At 42.5% G+C, this 21073-nt stretch overlaps 1 protein-coding gene across 6 annotated transcripts; it reads right to left on the bottom strand.

The window, feature by feature from the left end:
• Positions 1–8007: 8007 nt before the first annotated feature.
• LOC100272921 (uncharacterized) lies at positions 8008–14233 on the bottom strand. 6 transcript variants are annotated; one of them, NM_001147373.1, is made up of 6 exons: positions 13730–14171; positions 10000–10122; positions 8947–9118; positions 8753–8804; positions 8583–8658; positions 8008–8473 (listed from the first exon to the last, which is right to left on the bottom strand). In NM_001147373.1, the coding sequence occupies exons 1-6, from the start codon at positions 13802–13804 to the stop codon at positions 8348–8350; spliced, it is 624 nt and encodes a 207-aa protein (NP_001140845.1). In that variant the 5' UTR covers positions 13805–14171; the 3' UTR covers positions 8008–8347. The 6 variants fall into 6 exon arrangements, with proteins under 6 accessions (NP_001140845.1, XP_008667127.1, XP_008667122.1 ...); XM_008668905.3 differs by having other exon boundaries at positions 8010–8473; positions 8947–9115; positions 13730–14233; XM_008668900.4 differs by having other exon boundaries at positions 8010–8473; positions 8947–9121; positions 13730–14215.
• Between the last annotated feature and the right edge of the window lie 6840 nt (positions 14234–21073).

The raw sequence follows: 21073 nt of genomic DNA, 5'->3' as shown, positions 1-21073 counted from the left end.
CGTGCGACATGCTTCGGGGAAGAAATTATCGGAAGAAAAAGTTTTTGAAGCTAATCACTATGCCAAAGAATTGAAATATCCGAAGGGGGCACTAGTGTTCAATGGGACAAACGAAGAAGATTTCCTATACTGCCTCCCGGACAACAAAGAATTGTCCGTCTGTCGGGAGATGGCCAGAAGTATGGGATTTCCGAAGCTCGAAGCTGGCTTATGTGCTATGACGAAAGAAGATCTCGCGGATAGTCTTGCATACAATAGCCTGAAGGTATGGGAATTTGAAAATTTTATAATTCGCAACTCATTCTTTTATTCTTATACGAACTCTTTTTCATATAGGGTTTAATTCTAAGCAACGCATTGAGAGCACAAAAGAGTGCCGAAGACGAGAGCTACGAAATTGCGTTCAACAATCTACGATCAGAAGTTATTAGACTAAGAAACGAAGCTCTGGAAAAGGATAAAATTCTGCTTACATTGGTAGACAAGGTAAAAAAGGACGAAGCTGCTTCAAAGGCCCAGGCCGAAGCCCAAAGACGTGAAATTAAAGATCTTCAGAAACAGCTAGCTAGAGCTAAGGAAGAGCGTATACTTGAAGAAACAAAACGCGAGCTTAGTGATCAACTGGCCAATCATTTAGAGATGAGTGTTAAAGAGCTTCGTACGTCCCAGAGGAAATGTTATGTTAAATCCATAGAGTGCGTCAAAAAGATAAAATCTAGCTTCGCCAGCGTTGGCGCATTCTCTAGTGAAGAGAATTTTTCGAGAGGCAATCCTGAAGGTCCAATGGAATGGGTCAGTCACGAAGCAGAGGCCTTCGAAGAAATTCTGAATAGCCGCGGGGACATCTGCGCTTTTTCGGGTGTTAGAGGAGTTGCTACTGTTTTGGAGAGAATGGGTTGTGAGCATGTAAAATCCTTAGCTCAGTCTGAAGCTGCCTTGTCCTCCGAAGACATCAAAGACCCCTCGGCCGAAGCAAGCATGGTTGGCGGTAAATTCTTTACTGATATCTGGGACAATGGCGGCCGAGAAATGGTGCAAGAAATTATTCAAAAGAGTGAAAAAGGCATTCATGATGCTAGGAAAGTAGCGGAAGCTGCCGAGAAAAGTACAGAGCCCGAAGGGCACATAGGTATTAATTAGTGGTTTTTATCATGCTGTAATTTTTAATTCCAAACTCTGCTCTCAGTTTGTAATAGTAATATAGCCGTATCTTTTCTTCCCTCAGAACCTGCTGAGGCATCTCCGGGCCCCCACCCGAAGGGGGATGATGAAATTAGAAAAATGGCTGAAGACATTATGGATAAGATTGTCCACCAACTTTTGAACGAAGCTGCAGAGATAGTTCTCAAGGAGAATTAAATCGTTATTGTAGAAACATTTCGAACATAAGATGTGTAATATATTGTAACTTTGAATGTAACATATAGTCTATTTATAATTTAATTCTTTACGATGCATGAAACTTTGCGTACATACCATTTTTTGAGCCTTCGGCGAAAAAACACCTTCCCTTCTTTTCATGCTTCGTGAAGAAAATCTTTTCTATATCACAAGAATTTGTTTACTTTTCTGATAAAAACATCCAAGCTTCGTGAACTATCCTCCGAAGCTTCTCTTCACTTCGATTCGTCTTGTGCCTTAGCACGATTTTCTCTTTTCCAAAATATGTTCCAAAGATTAACATTGTATCCCCTTCTTGTTCCAGATGCAGTATGCTGTATGATGCTTATGTTATGCAAAAATGATGTGATGATGTTATGTTATGCAAAATGATTTTTATGCCGCAGATACATATCCCTGTGATAAAGCACACACACTTTATATATCAGCGCTGACTTTTCGCTGTAAGCCTCCCTTAGGAGCTTCTTCGCCTTTTACTTTCAGCGAAATCAGCGTTTATTTTTCGCTGCAAGCCTCCCTTAGGAGTTTCTTCGCCTTTTACTTTCAGCGGAATCAGCGTTTATTTTTCGCTGCAAGCCTCCCTTAGGAGCTTCTTCGCCTTTTACTTTCAGCGGAATCAGCGTTTATTTTTCGCTGCAAGTTTAGAAAATTTACACTGCGCTCCCTTAGGAACGACTTTCTACTGTTTCGAACAATGTGTACTGTGTCCGTTAGATCAAATTTTTGATAATTCAAAGGTCCTCCAAATCAGTGTAAGTTCGTATGCTTCGGCAACTCAAGCCTATGGAAAAAACATATCTTTATTATGGTAAAAGACGAAAGTATTACAAGGAATTGAAATTCAACAAAAGACATTAAAACTCTTCATAATTGTTTCTTATTGACAAAAGGGGAATAGTGAATGTAGAAAATGCAAAAGAACTGCTGTTGAAGTAGGATATTTGTCAATAAATGTGCTTCGACTCTGGCACAGTGCTGTTGACTGTGCGAGCTTCGGATTCCTCTCTGAAATCCCTCTGATGATGATTGTGCTGACTCCCTTCTGGTTGTTGTCCTCGCTGGATCGGCGGTGGCGATGGAGGTTGCTGCCAGGATGCTTGGGATTGACTCGCCGAAGCAACAGAAGCTGCAGGGTGGTTGCCTACATATTCTGGAATATAAGGTGAGTGATACGAAGCAGTATGCATGACCTGCTTCGGCTGACTCTGTTGCGCTGCTGCTTCCGCTATTTCCTTCTGCTTCTGGATGGTAACATGGCACATCCTGGTAGTATGGCCCTTGTCTTCACCACAGAATAGGCAATATATTTTTCTTGGCTGGTCTCCAAACCTTCCCCCGAAGCCCCTGGCGCCTCTGCCCCTTGGCGCTGGCGGCCGAAAGGAACTCTGTTGTTGGGCCGAAGCTTGTGAAGAGTGTTGTGGCCTTTGCTGCTGGCTCCCTCGATCATCAGTTTGAGCAGAGTTATGGATTGACCTAACATACTTCGGGTGAAATCTTCCTCCGAAGCCCCTGGTCATTTCAGAGAACCTGAATGCTTCCTCCCTTCTTTGGCGGAAGTCATTGTCAGCTCGAATGTATTCGTTCATCTTCTGGAGCAGCTTCTCCAACGTTTGTGGTGGCTTCCTGGCAAAGTACTGCGCTGATGGTCCCGGCCGAAGCCCCTTAATCATGGCCTCAATGACAATTTCATTGGGCACTGTCGGCGCTTGTGCCCTCAGGCGGAGAAACCTTCGGACATACGCCTGAAGGTACTCTTCATGGTCCTGGGTACACTGGAAGAGAGCCTGAGCGGTGACTGGCTTTGTCTGAAACCCTTGAAAGCTAGTTATCAGCATATCCTTCAATTTCTGCCAAGAAGTGATTGTCCCAGGCCGAAGAGAAGAGTACCAAGTCTGAGCAACACTCCTGACGGCCATGACAAAAGATTTTGCCATGACTGCCGTATTGCCACCATACGAAGATATCGTTGCTTCGTAGCTCATCAGGAATTGCTTGGTGTCTGTATGACCGTCATACATGGGGAGCTGTGGTGGCTTGTAGGACTGGGGCCATGGTGTAGCCTGCAATTCTGTTGAGAGAGGAGAAGCATCATCAAAAGCAAAGTTTCCATGATGGAAATCTTCATACCAGTCGTCCTCATTGTGGAAGCCTTCCTGATGAAGCTCTCTGCGTGGAGGCCTTCGGCTTTGATCATCTTGAACAAGATGACGGACCTCTTCGGAAGCTTCGTCTATCTGTCTCTGAAGATCAGCTAGACGAGCCATCTTCTCCTTGCGTTGCACCTGTTGCTGAAGGATCTCCAGGTTTTGGATCTCCTGATCCAGGTCATCCTCCGGAGGTGTTGGACTAACAGCCTTCCTCTTCTGGCTTCGGGCCTATCTAAGAGAAAGGACATCCTGATTGGGATCCAGTGGCTGTAAAGTATCGGCCTCTGTCGCTGAAGCTTTTTTCGGCGGCATGACGAAGGTGATGCGAAAGCGTTCAAGACTCAAAAAATGGAAGTGAGTTCACCGGAGGTGGGCGCCAATGTTGTGGACTTGTTCTCAAATGTTATGAATTAAGAACAAGGCAACATAAAATGTTAAATGTTATTATCCTTCGCCCTTCGAAGCATTATTTCCTTAAGGATATAATGATTTTCGGACGAAGGTTATGAAGGACGTACCTTCATCAGCATAAAATATAATAATGAAGAAGGGATCATATGAATCATATAAGTTAACATGAATTGTTATGAGTTATTGGCAACTCATTTCTATTTTATTATGATGACGGAATAGAAATGATATCAAATTACAAATGTACCTTTAGGTCGTGAGAAGGTAAAAGTACAAGTGTGACGCAAAGGCCAATGTCGAAATCAGCGTGAACAGTACGGAGACACTGTTCGCCTATTTATAGGCACGGGTCGCAGCCCATGCAAAATTACATTAATGTCCTTTACATTTATCAGTAACTCTATGATAATTCTTCGAGGTTTAATATGGTTTTTCATCTTTAAGTCGGTTTCCTTTCCTGCCGTTCTCCCGAAGCTCTTCTACACAGCTTCGGCTCTGCGTAGACCTTCGTGTTCCTTGTGCTTCGTCCTACCGTGGCTCTGATCCAAGTCCGAAGATACCCGTTAATGTAATTTACTCCAAAAACATTGTTAAATCATGTTTTTGAGGACCTTCGGAATCCGAAGGCCCCCAACAGTTACCGGAGTCCGCTGACTCAAAAAATGGCCTGCCTCTGTCCCTGGCTTGGTGCAAAGTGCAAACAGAATCATCACTACTGCTTATATAATATAGACCTACAATTTAGATGTTTATTTACCCGATAATTTACGCTGGATTATATATATATATATATATATATATATATATATATATATATATATATATATATATATATATATATATATATATATATATATATATATATATATATATATATAGATAGAGAGGGAAGAGGTAATGGAAGCCCTGGCCTTCCGTTAGTGGGGGAAGCCCCAGCCAGGACGCTAACCAGGTCGTGGTCGGCCCACTGTACGCCAGCATGCGTCAGCCATGCATATGATAGCCACGAATCCTGGATGAGACGTGACAGGCAATATACACATGCATAAATATATGTAGAAATGTGCATAAATCATGCATAAAAGGAATCTTTTGGGCCATGAATCACGGGAACGAATATTACCATGTGTACACCGCTTACGACTGCATAACGCTGTGTAACATGATAGCGTAAACCATGCAACATTTAAATATCCACCGGTTTGAGATAAGGAAAGACGTGCCTCACGTTCGCGTAAATAAAGGCACAGTTACGGGAGGAAACAAATTCTCATTTACAGCCGCTCGTCCACGTTCGTATCTGTGATATTGGCGGCGGTTAACAACTGCATAACGATGCATAAATAAATCGTTTACGACTACATAACGATGTGTAACATGATAGCATAAACCATGCATTATATAAATCTTGACTGGTTTGATATAAGGAAAGACGTGCTGCATTATCGCGTAAATAAAGGGACAATTACGGTTTGAGAGCATTAGTAGAAGGAAATAAATTTTAATTTACAGCCGCAGTTCGCGGGTTCTGCTCGGGCAGATTCCAGCGTAAAATGTGAGCTAAAACAGCGTAAATGACTACGAAATTTAGCGTAAATCATATATCTGTTTTGTAACAGCGAATGGGGTCCGAAAATTACGGCGTGAAAATTGATCACGTTCGATCGTGCACGGATTTTGGCTTGGTCAAATTTCAGCGTAAATGGGTACAAATTTTATCGTACATCATCAATCTATTTCGTAACAACGAATGTGGCCTAAATTACGGCGTGAAAATCGCGCTCCGATCGTGCTCGGGTTCTAGGTCAGGTGGATTTAAGCGTAAGACGTGGTCCGAAACAGCGTAAATGGATACGAATTTTAGCGTAAATCAATGATCTGTTTTAAAACGACGAATGTGGTACTTGCTTTTTAGTGGAAGCGTAAAATGCAATAAGAAAGAACCCAAAGACAAAATCTTTTTTTTGCCGACCTATACATGCGACATGGGGGTGAATTAATAACTGAACGAACCCAAGACAAGAAAGAAAACGATGAAGCCATTTGCTGTTCTTGAATCTTGATCCGTCACGCTCACGCCCGGCCATGGAACTGAGGTCAGAAGAGTAGCCACTAGACAATACAGAGGGCACGACGGTCAGAAGAACAAGAGCTTGGACTTGGAGCTGCATCTGAAGGGGAGCACAGTGTCGTTGGGCCAGAAGAAGCGGAGCTGGCACGCCAGGCGCGTCCACTGGTCGACGCCGACGATCCCCGCGACCTTCCATCGCGTCCGGGCCTCCCCCTCCACCCGGAACGGCACCACGCCGTCGCGGAGCGCGACCTCCATGGCGGCGCTGCCGGCGTCGCCCAGCGGGGCGCCCTGCGCGCGCCCCACGTACGCCAGCGGGAGGACGCCCCTGGCGGGCACACAGAACGGTGCCTCCGCCGCCGCCAGCACCATGAACAACACCACCGCCGCCGACTCCGCCGCGCCCGACCGGTGCCTCCTGAAGCTGTACCGCCGCGGACGCTGAGGCTCCTCCTCCTCGCGCCCCCTCCACGTCCGCCAATCCGCCGGCTGGAGAGCGACGCGGCGACCGGGGCTCTCCTGCTCACGGGCGCCTGCTCGCACGCCCGAGGAAACCGACGCCGCCGCTAAAACCTAATCCCTGGCGGCGTGGGGGTGTTTTTATAGTGACAGCGTGGGACTGGATAATCGTGAGCGCGTGGGCAGGATCGTGGGCCCGATTCACGTAATATGCGCAGACTATATTTGCATAAACTGATACACACAACAGGTAGGTACAATAAGCCAAAAAGGATCCGGTGCGGTTTGCACACCTGGTCGGGGCTTCCTGTAGGTAAATAGAGCCCAGGGCTCTAAATACTATATATATATATATATATATATATATATATATATATATATATATATATATATATAATTCGAAACAAACATTGTCATGCCATAGAATGCCACTTGCACATGCACGCTCACTACTGCTTCTACCATGAGCTGCAACTACAATGCTTTACTGATTCATTGCACGCATATACATACTACTACATGTAATACATTACTCTTGCACAGTGACACGTACGTACACAAGTTTGCTGCTCTGTCGTCTGTAGGTCCGCTGCCACACTAGCTACTTAATGAAGTGATCAAATGGCATGGGAAAACATGACGCTGCTGCACCTGCACTGCTCATTCAGAGACATCAGAAGCCAGCGCTACCCGCCGCTGTATATCTATCTATCCGTGTGGTCCACAGTCACAATAGTAAAATGGGAAAGGTCCGACAATAGTAAAATGAGAAAGGTCCGACGGACTTTGCAGTAAACGGTCGTCAATTATATCATGTCTGACGGTATCTAGCAGCCGTCGAAAGTAACACTTATATCCGATGGTTATACTGACAACCGTCAGATATCAAATTTATATCGAACGACTGTCAGTATAGCTGTTGGACATAAAGCTTATATTCTACAGAGTATTTCTAGGTACGGACGACGTTTTAATTTTCTACACACGCATACAACCCCCGCGCTAGCCTCTCTATTTGACGCCGCCATCCCGTCCGAAGACTTGGACCACCCGCCGCTGGCTGCCTCGAAGCACACACAGTCGTCCTCTCCGACAAATGCCCTTGCATTGCCCAACATCTAGCCCCGCCCTTCCTCACGCCCGCGCCCGGTGCTATTTCCGACGTATTACGACTGAGAGACATCTGCTGTTAGACATGAGGGCTAAACTGTCGAAAATAGATTATGTCCGACGGTTTAAGCCGTCGAAAATTTATGTTTTTATACCGTTGTGAGTTACACCACCACATGCACTATAACTGTTTCATTGATGTCTCGTTCAGAGACATACATCGGAAGACAGCCCTAGCTACTAACTGGCTACGACACTTTCCTCCGGTCTCCACAGACACTACTGGCCTGTGTTCCATCCAGTATATGGCACAGTTCAGTATATATACACGATGAGCTGCAAACTGAGCCTAGCTAACACATATGCATATGCGCTGCATCCAACATCTATATATGTGTGCAATAACATGGTAGGTCAAATAATGATTTATTAAGTCGTCTTCTCGGTTAATTTAAACCATGCATGGCGCCCACCATGCCAGTAGTAATATAATTCATGTGATTGTATGATGCTTCACTTCCCACTCATGCATCAGTAGAAACCTTCACAAGTGTTTTTTTTGCACTCATTAATAAGGTAAGGTAATATACGTATTGCTATATATCTCTCTCTCCCTTCATTCCCCACTATAACTCTTTAATTTACTCATCACAGTACATTTATAATTTGTGTGGTATTATTAATTCTTCCACACCCGGCCGGCCAGTTGATGACGACGAGCGCTGATCCCTCGATCGACCGGCATCGATCAGTAGAAACCTTGGATCTTCTTCGGAGCCACCGCCACCGCCGCGACAGCCTCGTCCACGAGCTTATTCTTGCCACCCTCTCGGCCGGAGTTTAAGCCGAAATGGATGTTCGGATAATGTGCCCACTGCATATGCAACGTACGGTACGCAAAATTAAATAAATAGTCAATGCTAATAGCTAGCTGATTAAGTCCTGCGACACACACACCACAAGCACAGACGCACGCCGCTTACGTTCTTGGCTGCTGTGCTGAAGGCTTCCCTGTGGCTAATGTCGGGGTTGTTCGCCTTGATCCTGCGAATCTCTTCCCTGCACACACGTACACAGCGTTTAATTATTTGGTAGAATGAACCAAACGTAAGCTGCTGATCTGAGGAGGTCGTCGATCATCGAGCGAGCTCACTTGATGAATCTGTTATACGCCGACGGAACCCGCTGCCTCTTCTCAGGAGCCGCTATCTCATTTCAACCAAGAAATTGCAAAAAAAAAAAAAGATATGAAACAAAGCAGTCAAAAGTCAAAACGCACGCATCGACTTATGCATGCATGATTGCATGTAATAATATATAGCAAACAAAACAAGAAACGAAACTTACGACGAGCGTTGTTCAGTGTCTGTTCCTGCAGCAAGTGCTCGTTCTGCGGCGCGTACGACATCATCATCGGCAGCCGGAACCTTGAGGACGACGAAGAGCCCAGCTCCAGATGGTGGCCGCCGCCGCACTGATGATGCTCACGCAACGTGCCATGGACCCTGATGTTCTCCTGCTGCTAGCGGCGGCCGGTCGAAAAAAACAACTGAGTGATGCACGTACACGTGGCAATAATGAGACTAACTTACAGTTACTAAAACAGTAAACCCTTAGCACTGTGTAAACTTATTGTCTTCTCCAGACAGAATGTACCAAACCGTAACAGTGCTGGTGGTACCCGTCCTGATTGATCTGTGACCTGTACGACATCGTAGCACGTTGGAAACAGACACGGAAGTGACTTGTGCATGCGCGTCCGTCGTTTCTGCTAGCAGCTAGTACGATTATTGCAGGCTAACTAGCTAGCTATAGAGAGTTTAATTTGATTGCAGCGTTGCGTTGCTATGACACGTCACTATTAGCGGCAAGCAAGCGCACACAGCAGGCGACAACATGGATATCAATGCAGGGCCGCTAACCACTGTTTGTTTGTTTATGTGCCAATCGATCGATAGCCACACGAACGCCGTTCAACAAAACGCGCGCATGCATAGGATACGATCCGTCTCTTTATCAGGCTGCTCTTTTTCAGACACTGCAACAGTTTCTGTACTTCAGTTCACCTAATTAATTTACATGTGTCTTAATTATATATGTATGAACGACTCAGCCACGAATGGTTCTAAGTTTCTCATCGGTACAAGATATATATCGATGTGCTAGCTACTTAATTATTAGTGAAAACGCTGCCGGTTATATGAAAAAAAGAGAGGATATATAGATGCAGGCTAGCTAGACAGTACAACGACACAAGGGGAAACAACAGAAAACAACAACGACGAAAGCAACAAAAACAAAACAACAACAGCCACAGTGAATTAAGTAGATTTAATATGTGCAGTGATGTTTTCAGTATATTTGTTTGGTTGGTGTGCGTGGGTATCCAGTGGTTGTTACCTGGAGCTGATCTTGTTCTGGGACTGAGTGCATGAGTGCTCTCAGATTCACTGACAGTAGATTTGTGCAGTGCCCACACCGAACTGTCACCATGCTGAGCATGCTGTTCCCCGGGACACTCACCTGCAAAACACTGTACGATTAGCCATATAAATTAACAAAGAATTGAGAAACAAATGAAATCAAAGATCAAGGTAGATCGAGAGAGGACTGGAGTGAGATTTCACGCCAGGTATATATAGCTTTTCTAGCCCTACTTTTGTTGTCGTCGTCAGTATTTCTCACTTTAAGCAGCTAGCTACCAGCGCTGCAGCATGAACAAGCTGCCGCGCGCTGCTGGTCCATCACATGACTTTTATCAGACACGCCTGTAACTATTGCTGCCCTGCTGATGGTTTCTCACTTTCCTAACACCTGCGTGCCCATCGCTTTTGTTCTCTTGCTTGTTTCCCATGCCTTTTCTCTCTCTCCTGGGAGTATCAGTATCCCATACACAATCTGATAAGTATATAGTCCAGGCTAAATCATGGCTCTCACCTCTCAGTCCGGTATATATATATATTACTATCTGTTCACCATCTTCCTGGGCACTCACTCCCAGAACAACAATGAATAAACAAAGCCCAGGGATGGCCCCTAGTAATGATTGTTGTGTGTCTAGCCCATGCAGATGTTACACACAAAAGGCCAAGGTGGATGCATGGATTGCTAGCTGCCATGGCCGTGGTGTGTGTGCATGTGCCTGATCAGACACATGCATGCTAATAAAATAAGAGAGAGAGAGATGGGTGTGATATGATGTACTGGATAGTGGTAGAACTGAATAATTCACAGGTCAAGCATGCTCATTGGCCACAGAAATGATAAAATAGTGAAGGCGCAGCAGAGGGTGGAAGCAAAGATAGTGACACTTCATGCAAGCCCACTTCACATGCAGAGAGACGCATGCTGCTTGTTGGTATATGCCAGCTACAGTGCAAGGTGCTACTACTCGATCATCTTTTTCTTGTTAACAGACAGTTTGGCTTTAATCTGTACCGGTTTCTACTGCTTCTATAGTATTTTTATCTTTATGGATTGCAGTTGCAGCAGTCTAAACAACCCGCTTTAATCCGAAGCGCTTGACCATATAACTTCAGTAAGCCAACCAATATTGCAGAAATTTCTGTTCAGGATTTCAGCAGCAAGCCCCTAGCATGCACACTTAGCCTTAGTTGAGTTGAATCTATAGGCTAATGTAACCATGCAGTGGGTTTAGTTGAGTTCATGTCGTCAAGATTGAATTAGTAATTTGAACTCAATTAGATATACACATTATTAGCAAGCATCGTCCTCAAGATTAAAATTGTGAAGATCACACCTGCCAATTTCACAAATGCTCCAAAGAGAGAGAGATTGCCGAAACTGGTCTCCGGCCGGCCCCTGTGTGTAGTGTACTTCTCATGCACACCATTATTATGAAGCCAATGAAAGCAAGCAAATTAAGGATGGTTTTTCAACAGTCCACATATAATATACGTACTAGCCAGCTACTGACACACACACACACACACTTGCTATGATTGTTCAAGGAATCACATACTACACATACATATATACCACTGAAGTGTTTCAGCCAGCAACTTAATTCATTCATGCCAAATGAGATTAAAATCAATTGGATCAAAATAAAGAGTTCAAAACTAAGATATATGATACACTAGTTAGTTGTCCGTGCATCGCCACGGTTTCTTTGTACAACACAAACCAACATGAGTTGCATTGCAGTGACTAGAGGCGGACACTTTGTTTCTAGAGACCATGGTTCAAATCCTAGCAACCACGCTTCTTTTTATATTTTGCCCTGGGCGCGGGGAACGATAAAACTCCCACTCCAAAGGTTAGTGATGTATGCCATTTTATTATGTACATACGTAAGCTGATACCCGCACAACCTTAAGCAAAAAAATTAATTGAACCTTGGCATTTGTGGAAAGCGAAGCGAGCTAGGCCGTGGCAAATGGTGATGCATTATTAGCAACCAGGCAAGAATACAAGAGGCCATTTTGATTCACACATATGAATATATAGTCACATATATCATCAACCTGATATATGTACATACATGAAAATAAGTTAAGCATGTGTTGATGATAAAAACAAGATTCTCATCTCTATTGTTCTCTATTGATTTGGGTTCCGTTGTCGGTTGTACTTGTACACTAAAGTCTTGTATGCACAATTTTTTATTGTATGCTTAAAATACCAACTATGCGGTTATCTGCTTATTTTACTCAAATATCATGCATGCATGCATAGGGGTGTAGGCTTTTGATGTCATGATGTTCTGTAAATGGAATACTTCCTATACATGAATTCATCACATATTGAATATTTCTAGGATATATATAGCTATAAAGTAATAAGTCAATGCCTTTTTCTATCTTTTTTGTACATCAGAAATCGATTGTGGAGGGGAGAATCATCAAGATAACAAGGTAGAAGAAAAGGTAAAATAAACAAAGAAGATTGATATTACTTTCAGTGTGTGCGCGCGTGGGGGTGGGCCGGTGGGGGGTACGGTAAAGGACAGAAGGCAGTGCTGTACATAAATCATAGCTTTTGAAAACTTGGCTAGCCGATTATATTCAGCAGATAGGAGAGTATTTGGCCGCTAGGTTAATTAGAATCAAATTATTTCCCCCTGTTAAGTTAATTAAGTTCTTCTTTTGGAACTGGGGACAAGAGTTTTACCAATAAGATAAAAAACTAAGTAGAAGGAGCTGCAGGGGTATGCTCTTAATTAGCTTCAAAAGTGGCTTTCATAACACTAAGGCGATTGTATCATTCCATGTTGATAATTAAGGGAAATTCAATTTGTATACATATGAACATACGAATTGAATATGAAAAACTTGACCTCTCAGTGAACACGAATTACGAATTTTCTCATATAATAACCCCTTTTCTTGAAAATAGTGTATATAAATTAAAGTAAAGTTCAATAATACTACCCATGCACATGCATGTATATACACTGCTACAGTTGCCTTTGGTTTCTGTATAGTGGACGCTGTTCACCACTAGTTTCAGTTAATTAAAATCAAGGGATTCAAGAGAGCGCAACTGGAGGATATAATGCAGGAATTTTGTTGTACACCCAAAGAAATATCATACACAGAAGTACATTACAGAGCAACCAAAACAAAATCTAGAGAACTTCCAGAAGTACATATTTAAATCGAATTACATATCTAGCTAGCAAACTGATCGGTCCATGTACCTGGCCCTCAAACAGCAGAAAACATCCTTTCCAAAGGAACAAGAAATTTGAAGAACAGAAAAAGGATGGGAGCTTCAAAAGAGAAAATTCGGAACTAGATTTGAAGAAATTGAATCGAAGAAAGCAGACGACATGCTAGGCAGATCTCGTGAAGAAAAAGCCGATTTACTGCCTCTTTAATTTTCGGTTAACTGAGAGAAGGGGCCGGGGCGACCCCCAAGCCTAAACCAATTTGGAAGAGCGCAGGTAGAAAACAAATCGTGGGAAAGAAAACAGGCCAATATAACTGCGTGGCGATGAGGGTGCATGGGTACGGAGGCGCGCGGCAGTCAATTCATCACTGCGCATAAATCTCGAAAGCAGATTTAGGGAGGCAGAGAAAAAGGGAAAGTAGCAGCTAGCTAGGTACCAGTACCACTACCACCAGCCAGCCAGGCAGAGAGTTCATCGATCCTGATCTTAGCTTACCGCGAGAACTGTGTTGCAGAAGTTGCAGTGCACATAGCACACATGGTCCGCCGGCGCGATTTGGGCCGACGACATTCCTTCTGACCGATCGGTCGTCGTCTCCGCCCCCTGCCGCGCGCCGCCGCCTCCGGCCGCACGAACAACAGCAGTGCTCTCGATCGATCTCAGCTCCCGGCAACCAGCAGCAAGAAGAAGGAGAAGAAGAGCGAGGAGGAAAACCGTACCAACAGCTACAGCTCAGTTCTCAGCTAGAAAGGCAGCAACAAGCTAGGTTTGCACATCCATCCTACTGATATATATGTGGAGAGAGAGAGCGCTAGAGTGAGAACTGAGAGACGGTGGAAGGAGAGATTGAGCTATCCCACTTTCCTCTTTTCTTTTCGCGTAGAGAGAGAGAGAGAGAGAGAGAGAGAGAGAGAGTGCAGCAGTGCCTTTATTTGCTGTGGTGGCCTTATGTGTGTGGAACTGTGGAAGCAGCAATGTGCTGGAGAGAGGGGAAATGCCCCATGATTGCTACAATGAGTGGGTGGGAGATACCCTCCTACCATGCATGCCTATCTATCCATCCATCTCACAAGCATAATCTTGAAATAAATGCACATATAACCCTACCGTTTCTTCCTTTGAAAAAATCAATTTTTTAGGCCAACTGAATCTATGGAACAAATAATATTCAGAGTATGCAATATATAGATATTAGTATATACTATTAGACTGACTATACGCAATGCACTTGGAAATAAAAAAAGTGGCGATTACTATTTTTTTTCTATATATATACATCTCCATTATTCGAACTTAAAACGTTTGAATTAATTAATCCTGAGGATATGCTGTGCTCGAAGACGAATGTTGTAATCCAATAGAAACCATGCATGTGTATGTACCCCCTGCTGCTCTCATGCATGCATCATAAATTGTCCACCCACAAAAAGATCTGCACGCGTTCAGTCGTCGCGGATGAATTCTTCACGTATGCACAGCCACTAAATTCCCACTGCTACAGTCAGCAGCACTGCTGCGCCGGCCGGCCGGGCCCAAACTCTATTTTTCCCAAAGAAAATAAACTAATTTTTCTTGGGAAAATGTAAATCTCTCAGAAAAATGGAGTTTCCAAACTAGCTCTTAGTATTAATTAATTAAAGTCAGGATATAACTGAAGATTGGGTTTGATACGCGCAGATGTCAAATGAATAATGGCGAGGGCGAGATGCAAATTGGTATATGGCCCATGTCTGATGTATTAATTAATATGTGACATTGGCTTGTTGGATATTTCCTTATTATGAAAGCCGGACAGAAACGCGCTCAATCAGGGCATCCACGTCGTCTCATTTCATCTTCATCGTTGGATCATAGATGAGCGACCCACGGTGAACTCCCTTCGTCTGCAAAACCACGTCCTCTACGCGCTCGCTAAGTCGCTCCTAGAAACTTCACAATGCGTCGCGTCCCGTCCATTCCTTTTGCCCCAAAATCCAGCTTGCCCAAGAGCCTCCGGTTCCTCACACCTCTGTCGATCCCTTGATCCCTCCTCTCACACTCCTCTGGCGCTCCCTCCAGGCTGCAGGACCACCTCCAATGGCGCTAGCACTGTCGCTAGCCGCGAACCCGGAACTAGGGAGAAGCCTCCGCAACAAGGAGCCCCCCACCCGGCCACCCCTCGCCCGCCCGCCTCAAACGCCGTCTCGCTAACCAGGTACTTCATCCCTTCACACCCTACAAGAAGGCAACCTTCCGACTCCGCGACGATGTGACGCACCTTCCATTCGTTCGCTAGGGCAGCACGCAGCTTGCAGGCCGCTCGACGTCAAGCTCACTGTCTTCTTCCTGGCTTGCACCACCAAGCCAGCCTCCAAGACCACCGCCAATACCACCGCTACCTCGGACCCGCTCAAGGCCTCGATACTCATTCGGTTTGCCTCCTTCCCTCTTTAGTGTTGGTGTTCCCGCAGCAGGAGCAGGTGATGTTGCTCCCCGAGATGGCGAGCCTGAACCTCACAGAGGCATCATGGAGGACTTCGCCATATTTGCACCGTTGGATTGAGGTGAGAGGAATTGAAGATTGAGGAGAATAGCAAGAGCAAGATTTGAGCATTTTATAATTTCAGCATTCGTCGCGTTATATTTGGAAGTTGAAATTAAAGCATACAAAAATTATTATTTTGTGCTAAATCATTGATGAGTGAACGTTCGCACACTGCAGTTTCATGAAGGAAGACAATCTCTTAGCCGCGAGGAGAAGCTTACAGAGGCAACATCTCAGCACATGTCGTTGGGTAGCAGCCGAACGAATGTGTGATGGAAGCAGGTACTACTCACCAGTATATAATATATTTTAGGGGGTGTTTGGTTTAAAGGGACTAATGTTTAGTCCCTACATTTTATTCCATTTTAGTTCCAAAATTGCCAAATATAGAAACTAAAACTTTATTTTAGTTTCTATATTTAGCAATTTATATACTAAAAAGGAATAAAATGAAGGGACTAAACATTAGTCCCTAGAAACCAAACACCCCCTTAATCTCTATACAGAGTAATTTCGGTAATGGAACTGAGTGTTTGGCTACATGTCAAATTAGCAGCAAATAGTGTTAGTTCTATATCGGTGAGAACAACCTCAAATCAAATGCTTGATTATTAGTTAAATTATAAAAAGTCAAACTATGTAATGATTGTCTTCTTGGCCCCTCGAATTTCAACGAATGAAAGGTACTAAAAATGGATTTTGAGTACCAGTTCTAGAACTGTACTGATAGTAAAGTAGGACAATTAGTACCGGTGCTTGGGTATAATTGGTACTAAAAGTCCAAGGAATTTTTATTCTAAATGTTTATAAATTGATTTACATATGTACATGTGCACATTAATTAATATAAATATTCATGTGCATATTGAAATACATGTATATAGACTGTAGCATGGATATTTAATATATACTCGGGCAGTATGTCATACTCAACGATTAAATAAAACTTTTAAGCCATCACTACTGGATTGGCTTACGTGTATTGGTTCATTTTCATATTAAACTCAAAAAAACATCATTTGTCCAGTTTAGATTAGTGATGTTCAGGAACTGACTAGCAGGGATCTGTTACTGATATTGCCATTACATTTGCCACGAGAGCGATGAGCATAAATTAACTCAATAAGTTTTCCACTTCAAAAATATTGGTGCAAAAGACAACAATATATTTTTTTAGAGCCTGCAGGTCCTTTTCCAGTTTCCACCATCGAGGTCACTACCGGCAGTGCACCTACAGCCACGACAACACCTGATTTTACTTACAATTAGTTCTTGGGGTCCTCAACCTTATCCCTTATGGCTGCATGTTTTTCATGAGAAGTCCGGACACTAACCACAGGCCATAGGGCACCAGTTGAAGAACTGAGAGTAATGAAAATATCTTTAGGGTGTAAATTTTCCTTTGCAGATGTGTTTACTGAGATTAATAACCCCTTGGTCGCCTAATTTCTAATGGATTCTGCAGGTCGACTCCCAGCACCAAAAGAACTCTAATTCCTAGCACTTTTGACTTTGAGGACAGTAGGTATGTTTAATTAACACGTCCACCCTCCCCCATTTTATTTGCATCCCATCGATTCCTCTAAGCATACACCTGGAAAGTGTAACAACATGATTAATTACTAAAGCAAAATACACATGCATATCATTTCGATACCATGGTTGAAAAGGTATAATTACCTCCAAGGTGGCTGATTTCACCATTGAAGCAAGTTAAGATGTGCTCGAAATACTTCACATATCTCTGCAATTAGCCTAGAAAGTTCAAAATAATATAAAGACAAAAGTTATATGATCAACTTCCACAACAATGAGGGTCACTCACAATCTGACTTGGTAGAATAAGCCATTTTCCATCTACACATCTTTCCTAACTCCAATTGTAAGATATTTGGTGAAGATTTTGCAGTAACTATCTTCTTAATGGTTTATAGATACAATGCATGCTAACCTTACCTTTATAAATAGTAGAAGACTTGAGATCATCAATCTTGTCCTTGCCTTACCAGCTTTGCAATGAACAACAACCACATTGTTTAATTCCTCCTTCAACCATGAGTAGGCACTATGTCAAAATGAAATGACAAGTTGTAGTGGAGGACATTTATGATCATCAAAAGGAAAGTAGGCCACCTGAAATACACACACAAAATTTGATTTTTCGATATAATACACCAACAAATTCATCATGTTTCAAGGCCAACCATTTGACATCAAAGCACAATAGAAGTATTGTCAAATTACCAAAATACAATAAAGAAACTGAGACAAAGATGGGAACACTTTATACATCAGTGGATGTGCCACTAAGTTTTTAGTGTTTTCTTGGTGGTGTCTGGGAGTATCATGTCTTAGGTGTTTCCTTATTATTAAAGCAGGACGGAAACGACACAACTTTTAAACACTCCCTAGTTTTCATTTTTCTCCTCTGTACACCTGCTCCTCTGTAATCTTGTGTTCACAGTTAACTACCTCAGACTCTACCAATATAAAATTATGAATCAAACACAATACAAAGCTTCTTATTTGATAATGTTAGCAGCTTTAACAAAGCATCTTCTAGATATACAACCTAATGAAATATATTTGACAGCCTCGACGCGTTCTAGCATATTTTATGTGTTCACAAAGTACAGAGGTAAATTCGACTTATTTACATATTTAACTTATATATTTTTAATGAAAATACAAATCTATTTACTGTTAATGCCTCGATAACAAATGGTGAAATTTGTTTTCCCAGTTAAACACAGGAAAATTCCTTTGTAGAATAATGATCTCCCACTTTGAACTACCAATGTTAGATAACAATATTTATCCTATTGATCACAGGTCGTCAACAAATACATAGATCAGCTCACCAAGCACGAACTACCATTGCCACCAAAGAAGTAAGTATTCGAAGACATTATTTAAAAATGAATCCTCTGTAACCTTGTGTTCACAGTTAACTACCTCAGACTAATACTCTACCAATACAAATTTATGAATCAAACACGGTACAAAGCTTCTTATTTGATAATGTTAGCAACTTTAACAAAGCATCTTCTAGATATACAACCTAATGAAATATATTTAATAGGCTCGACGCGTTCTAGTATATTTTGATGTGTCATAAAGTACAGAGGTAAATTCGATTTACTTACATACTTCTATATTTTAATCGAAATACAAATTTGTTTAATGTTAATGCCTCGATAACAATTGGTGAAAACTGTTTTCCCATTTAAACACATGCAAATTCCTTAGTAGAATAATGATCTCCACTTTGGACTACCAAAGTTAGATAACAATATTTATCCTATTGATCACAGGTATACACAGATCAACTCACTAAACATGAACTACCATTGCCACTAAAGAACTACTTATTAATTTTTGTAATCTCATTTCGCACTACAGCTTCGGTTAGTGCCAAAATTCTCGCTTAAAATTCATCAACAGCTGCTGCAAAGCAACATAATTTGTTTGCTTCTGATCTTGTTCTCAAATATTTATGTGCCCCATAACGACTATTCTCCATATTCATGTACAATTTCCTTGTACTACAACATGCTTATCAAAGGAAAAAAATGTAAAACAACACATTTTGCATATGCCTTATCTTGTTCCCATGTACTTATGTGGCTCATAACCACTTTTATCTATGTTCATATACACTTTCCTTGCACTAAGACATACTTATATATATGAAAAAATGACTCAATACGCGTGCATGGGCGCGCGCAATACACTAGTATATATACTATATATAACTAGGTGCTGCTGGTCTTAAAATAATCGTGACAGAAAGCAAGCAGCAAGCTTTGTTTTTATATATTTTTTACGACTCCGTAGGAACTAATCAAAGATTTCGTTTTTATATGTAATCATGTACGTTCGAAAATAACTTTCGTTACTACAGTGTGTCTACCCCTGTTAAGTCTGAATGCTGCATGCGTTGCTAGGTACTACACCGGAGGATGCAAAAGTAAACCGATCTCCTGCCTTAATTTATTTGGAGCCGGATTTCGAAAGATTGTTGGCGGGAAGGGATGGGAGACTTTGATTGCATGGGGCATGGCAAGCGATCTTTCTAGGCTAGTGGTCTCTCTCTCTCTAAGGGCCGGCTAGTTTGGGAACCGAAGGAATGCTATGGAAAAATAGAGTTCCTAAGGGATAGTTTGGCACCACGTTTTTCTATGTGATTTTCAATTTTTAAAGGAAAAATGAACTAATTTCACTTGACAAAACGAAAAACCTTTAGAAAAATGTGATTCCCAAACTAGCATTAAACTAAGGGCTAGTTTGGGAACACTATTTTCCCAAGGGATTCCAATTTTTTAAGGGAAAATAAACTAATTTCCCTTAGGTCCCGTTTGTTTACTTTTTCATTTCGAGGAATTGGAATCTTACTAATGGAATAAGTGTTGGGGACTTGTTCTCAAGTGCTAAGAGTTAAGAACAAGGCAACATAAAAAGTGTTAAGTGTTAAAATCCTTCGTCCTTCGAAGCATTATGTTCCTTCGGGAAATAATGAGTCTCGGACGAAGGTCATGAGAGACATACCTTCGTAAACATAACAAGTAATGACGAAGGACTCACATAAAGCATGAAATATGATATAAGCATCACCATAGAATCATTTCTATTTTATTAACATGGAAAAACAGAAATGATTCCAAATTACAAATGTACCTTCGGTCCTGAGAGAAGGTGAAAAAGTACGAGCGTGATGCCAAAAGCAAATGCCAAGTCAGCGTGAACAGTACGGGAGTACTGTTCATCTATTTATAGACACGGGACGCAGCCCACGTAAAATTACATCCATGTCCATTACATTTGTTAACGGCTTATGGAAATCTGTCGAGGCCCCCGAAGTCTTTTCATCTTTGAGTCGGTTCCCCCTTCTGCCATCGCGCCGAAGCTTCCCTGCGCACAGCTTCGGCTACACTCGACCTTCGTCTGGTTCAGGCTTCGTCCTGGCCGTGCTCCATATTCATAATTCTGGATCCGAAAATACCTGTTCACATAATCCACTCGGAAAACATTGTCAAATCATGTTTTTGAGGACCTTCGGAGGACGAAGGCCCCCAACAGTAGCCCCTCGCAATATTAATTTGTAAATAATAAATTCAGATTGCGATATGGACGAAGGCCTTGAGCCGAAGGTCCGAAAAAACACCTTCCCTTTGCTAGAATAGCAACATTCAATGACAAGTGGGGTCTTTCAACTTTCAACGCATCAAGCGTATAAATACGGCCATGCCGCAAACTTATTTCGCACGCTTTCTGGCCAACCACTCCTGCTCATTCATTTTTTAGCTCTTGTGCAC

Source organism: Zea mays, chromosome 1 (genome assembly GCF_902167145.1).
Source record: "Zea mays cultivar B73 chromosome 1, Zm-B73-REFERENCE-NAM-5.0, whole genome shotgun sequence".
Taxonomy (NCBI): domain Eukaryota; kingdom Viridiplantae; phylum Streptophyta; class Magnoliopsida; order Poales; family Poaceae; genus Zea; species Zea mays.
Note: the sequence above shows the minus strand (reverse complement) of the source record. Positions and strands in the feature narration are given on the sequence as shown.

What these genes read in the sequence shown, in the direction of transcription:
- LOC100272921 (XM_008668900.4), bottom strand. Translation starts at nt 13,804, where the DNA reads ATGTCGTCGGCCCAAATCGCGCCGGCGGACCATGTGTGCTATGTGCAC. An exon ending in GCGTATAACAGATTCATCAA is followed by an intron (nt 8,659 to 8,752) that starts GTGAGCTCGCTC and finishes ACGTGTGTGCAG; the next exon opens with GGAAGAGATTCGCAGGATCA. An exon ending in TCAGCACAGCAGCCAAGAAC is followed by an intron (nt 8,474 to 8,582) that starts GTAAGCGGCGTG and finishes TTGCATATGCAG; the next exon opens with TGGGCACATTATCCGAACAT.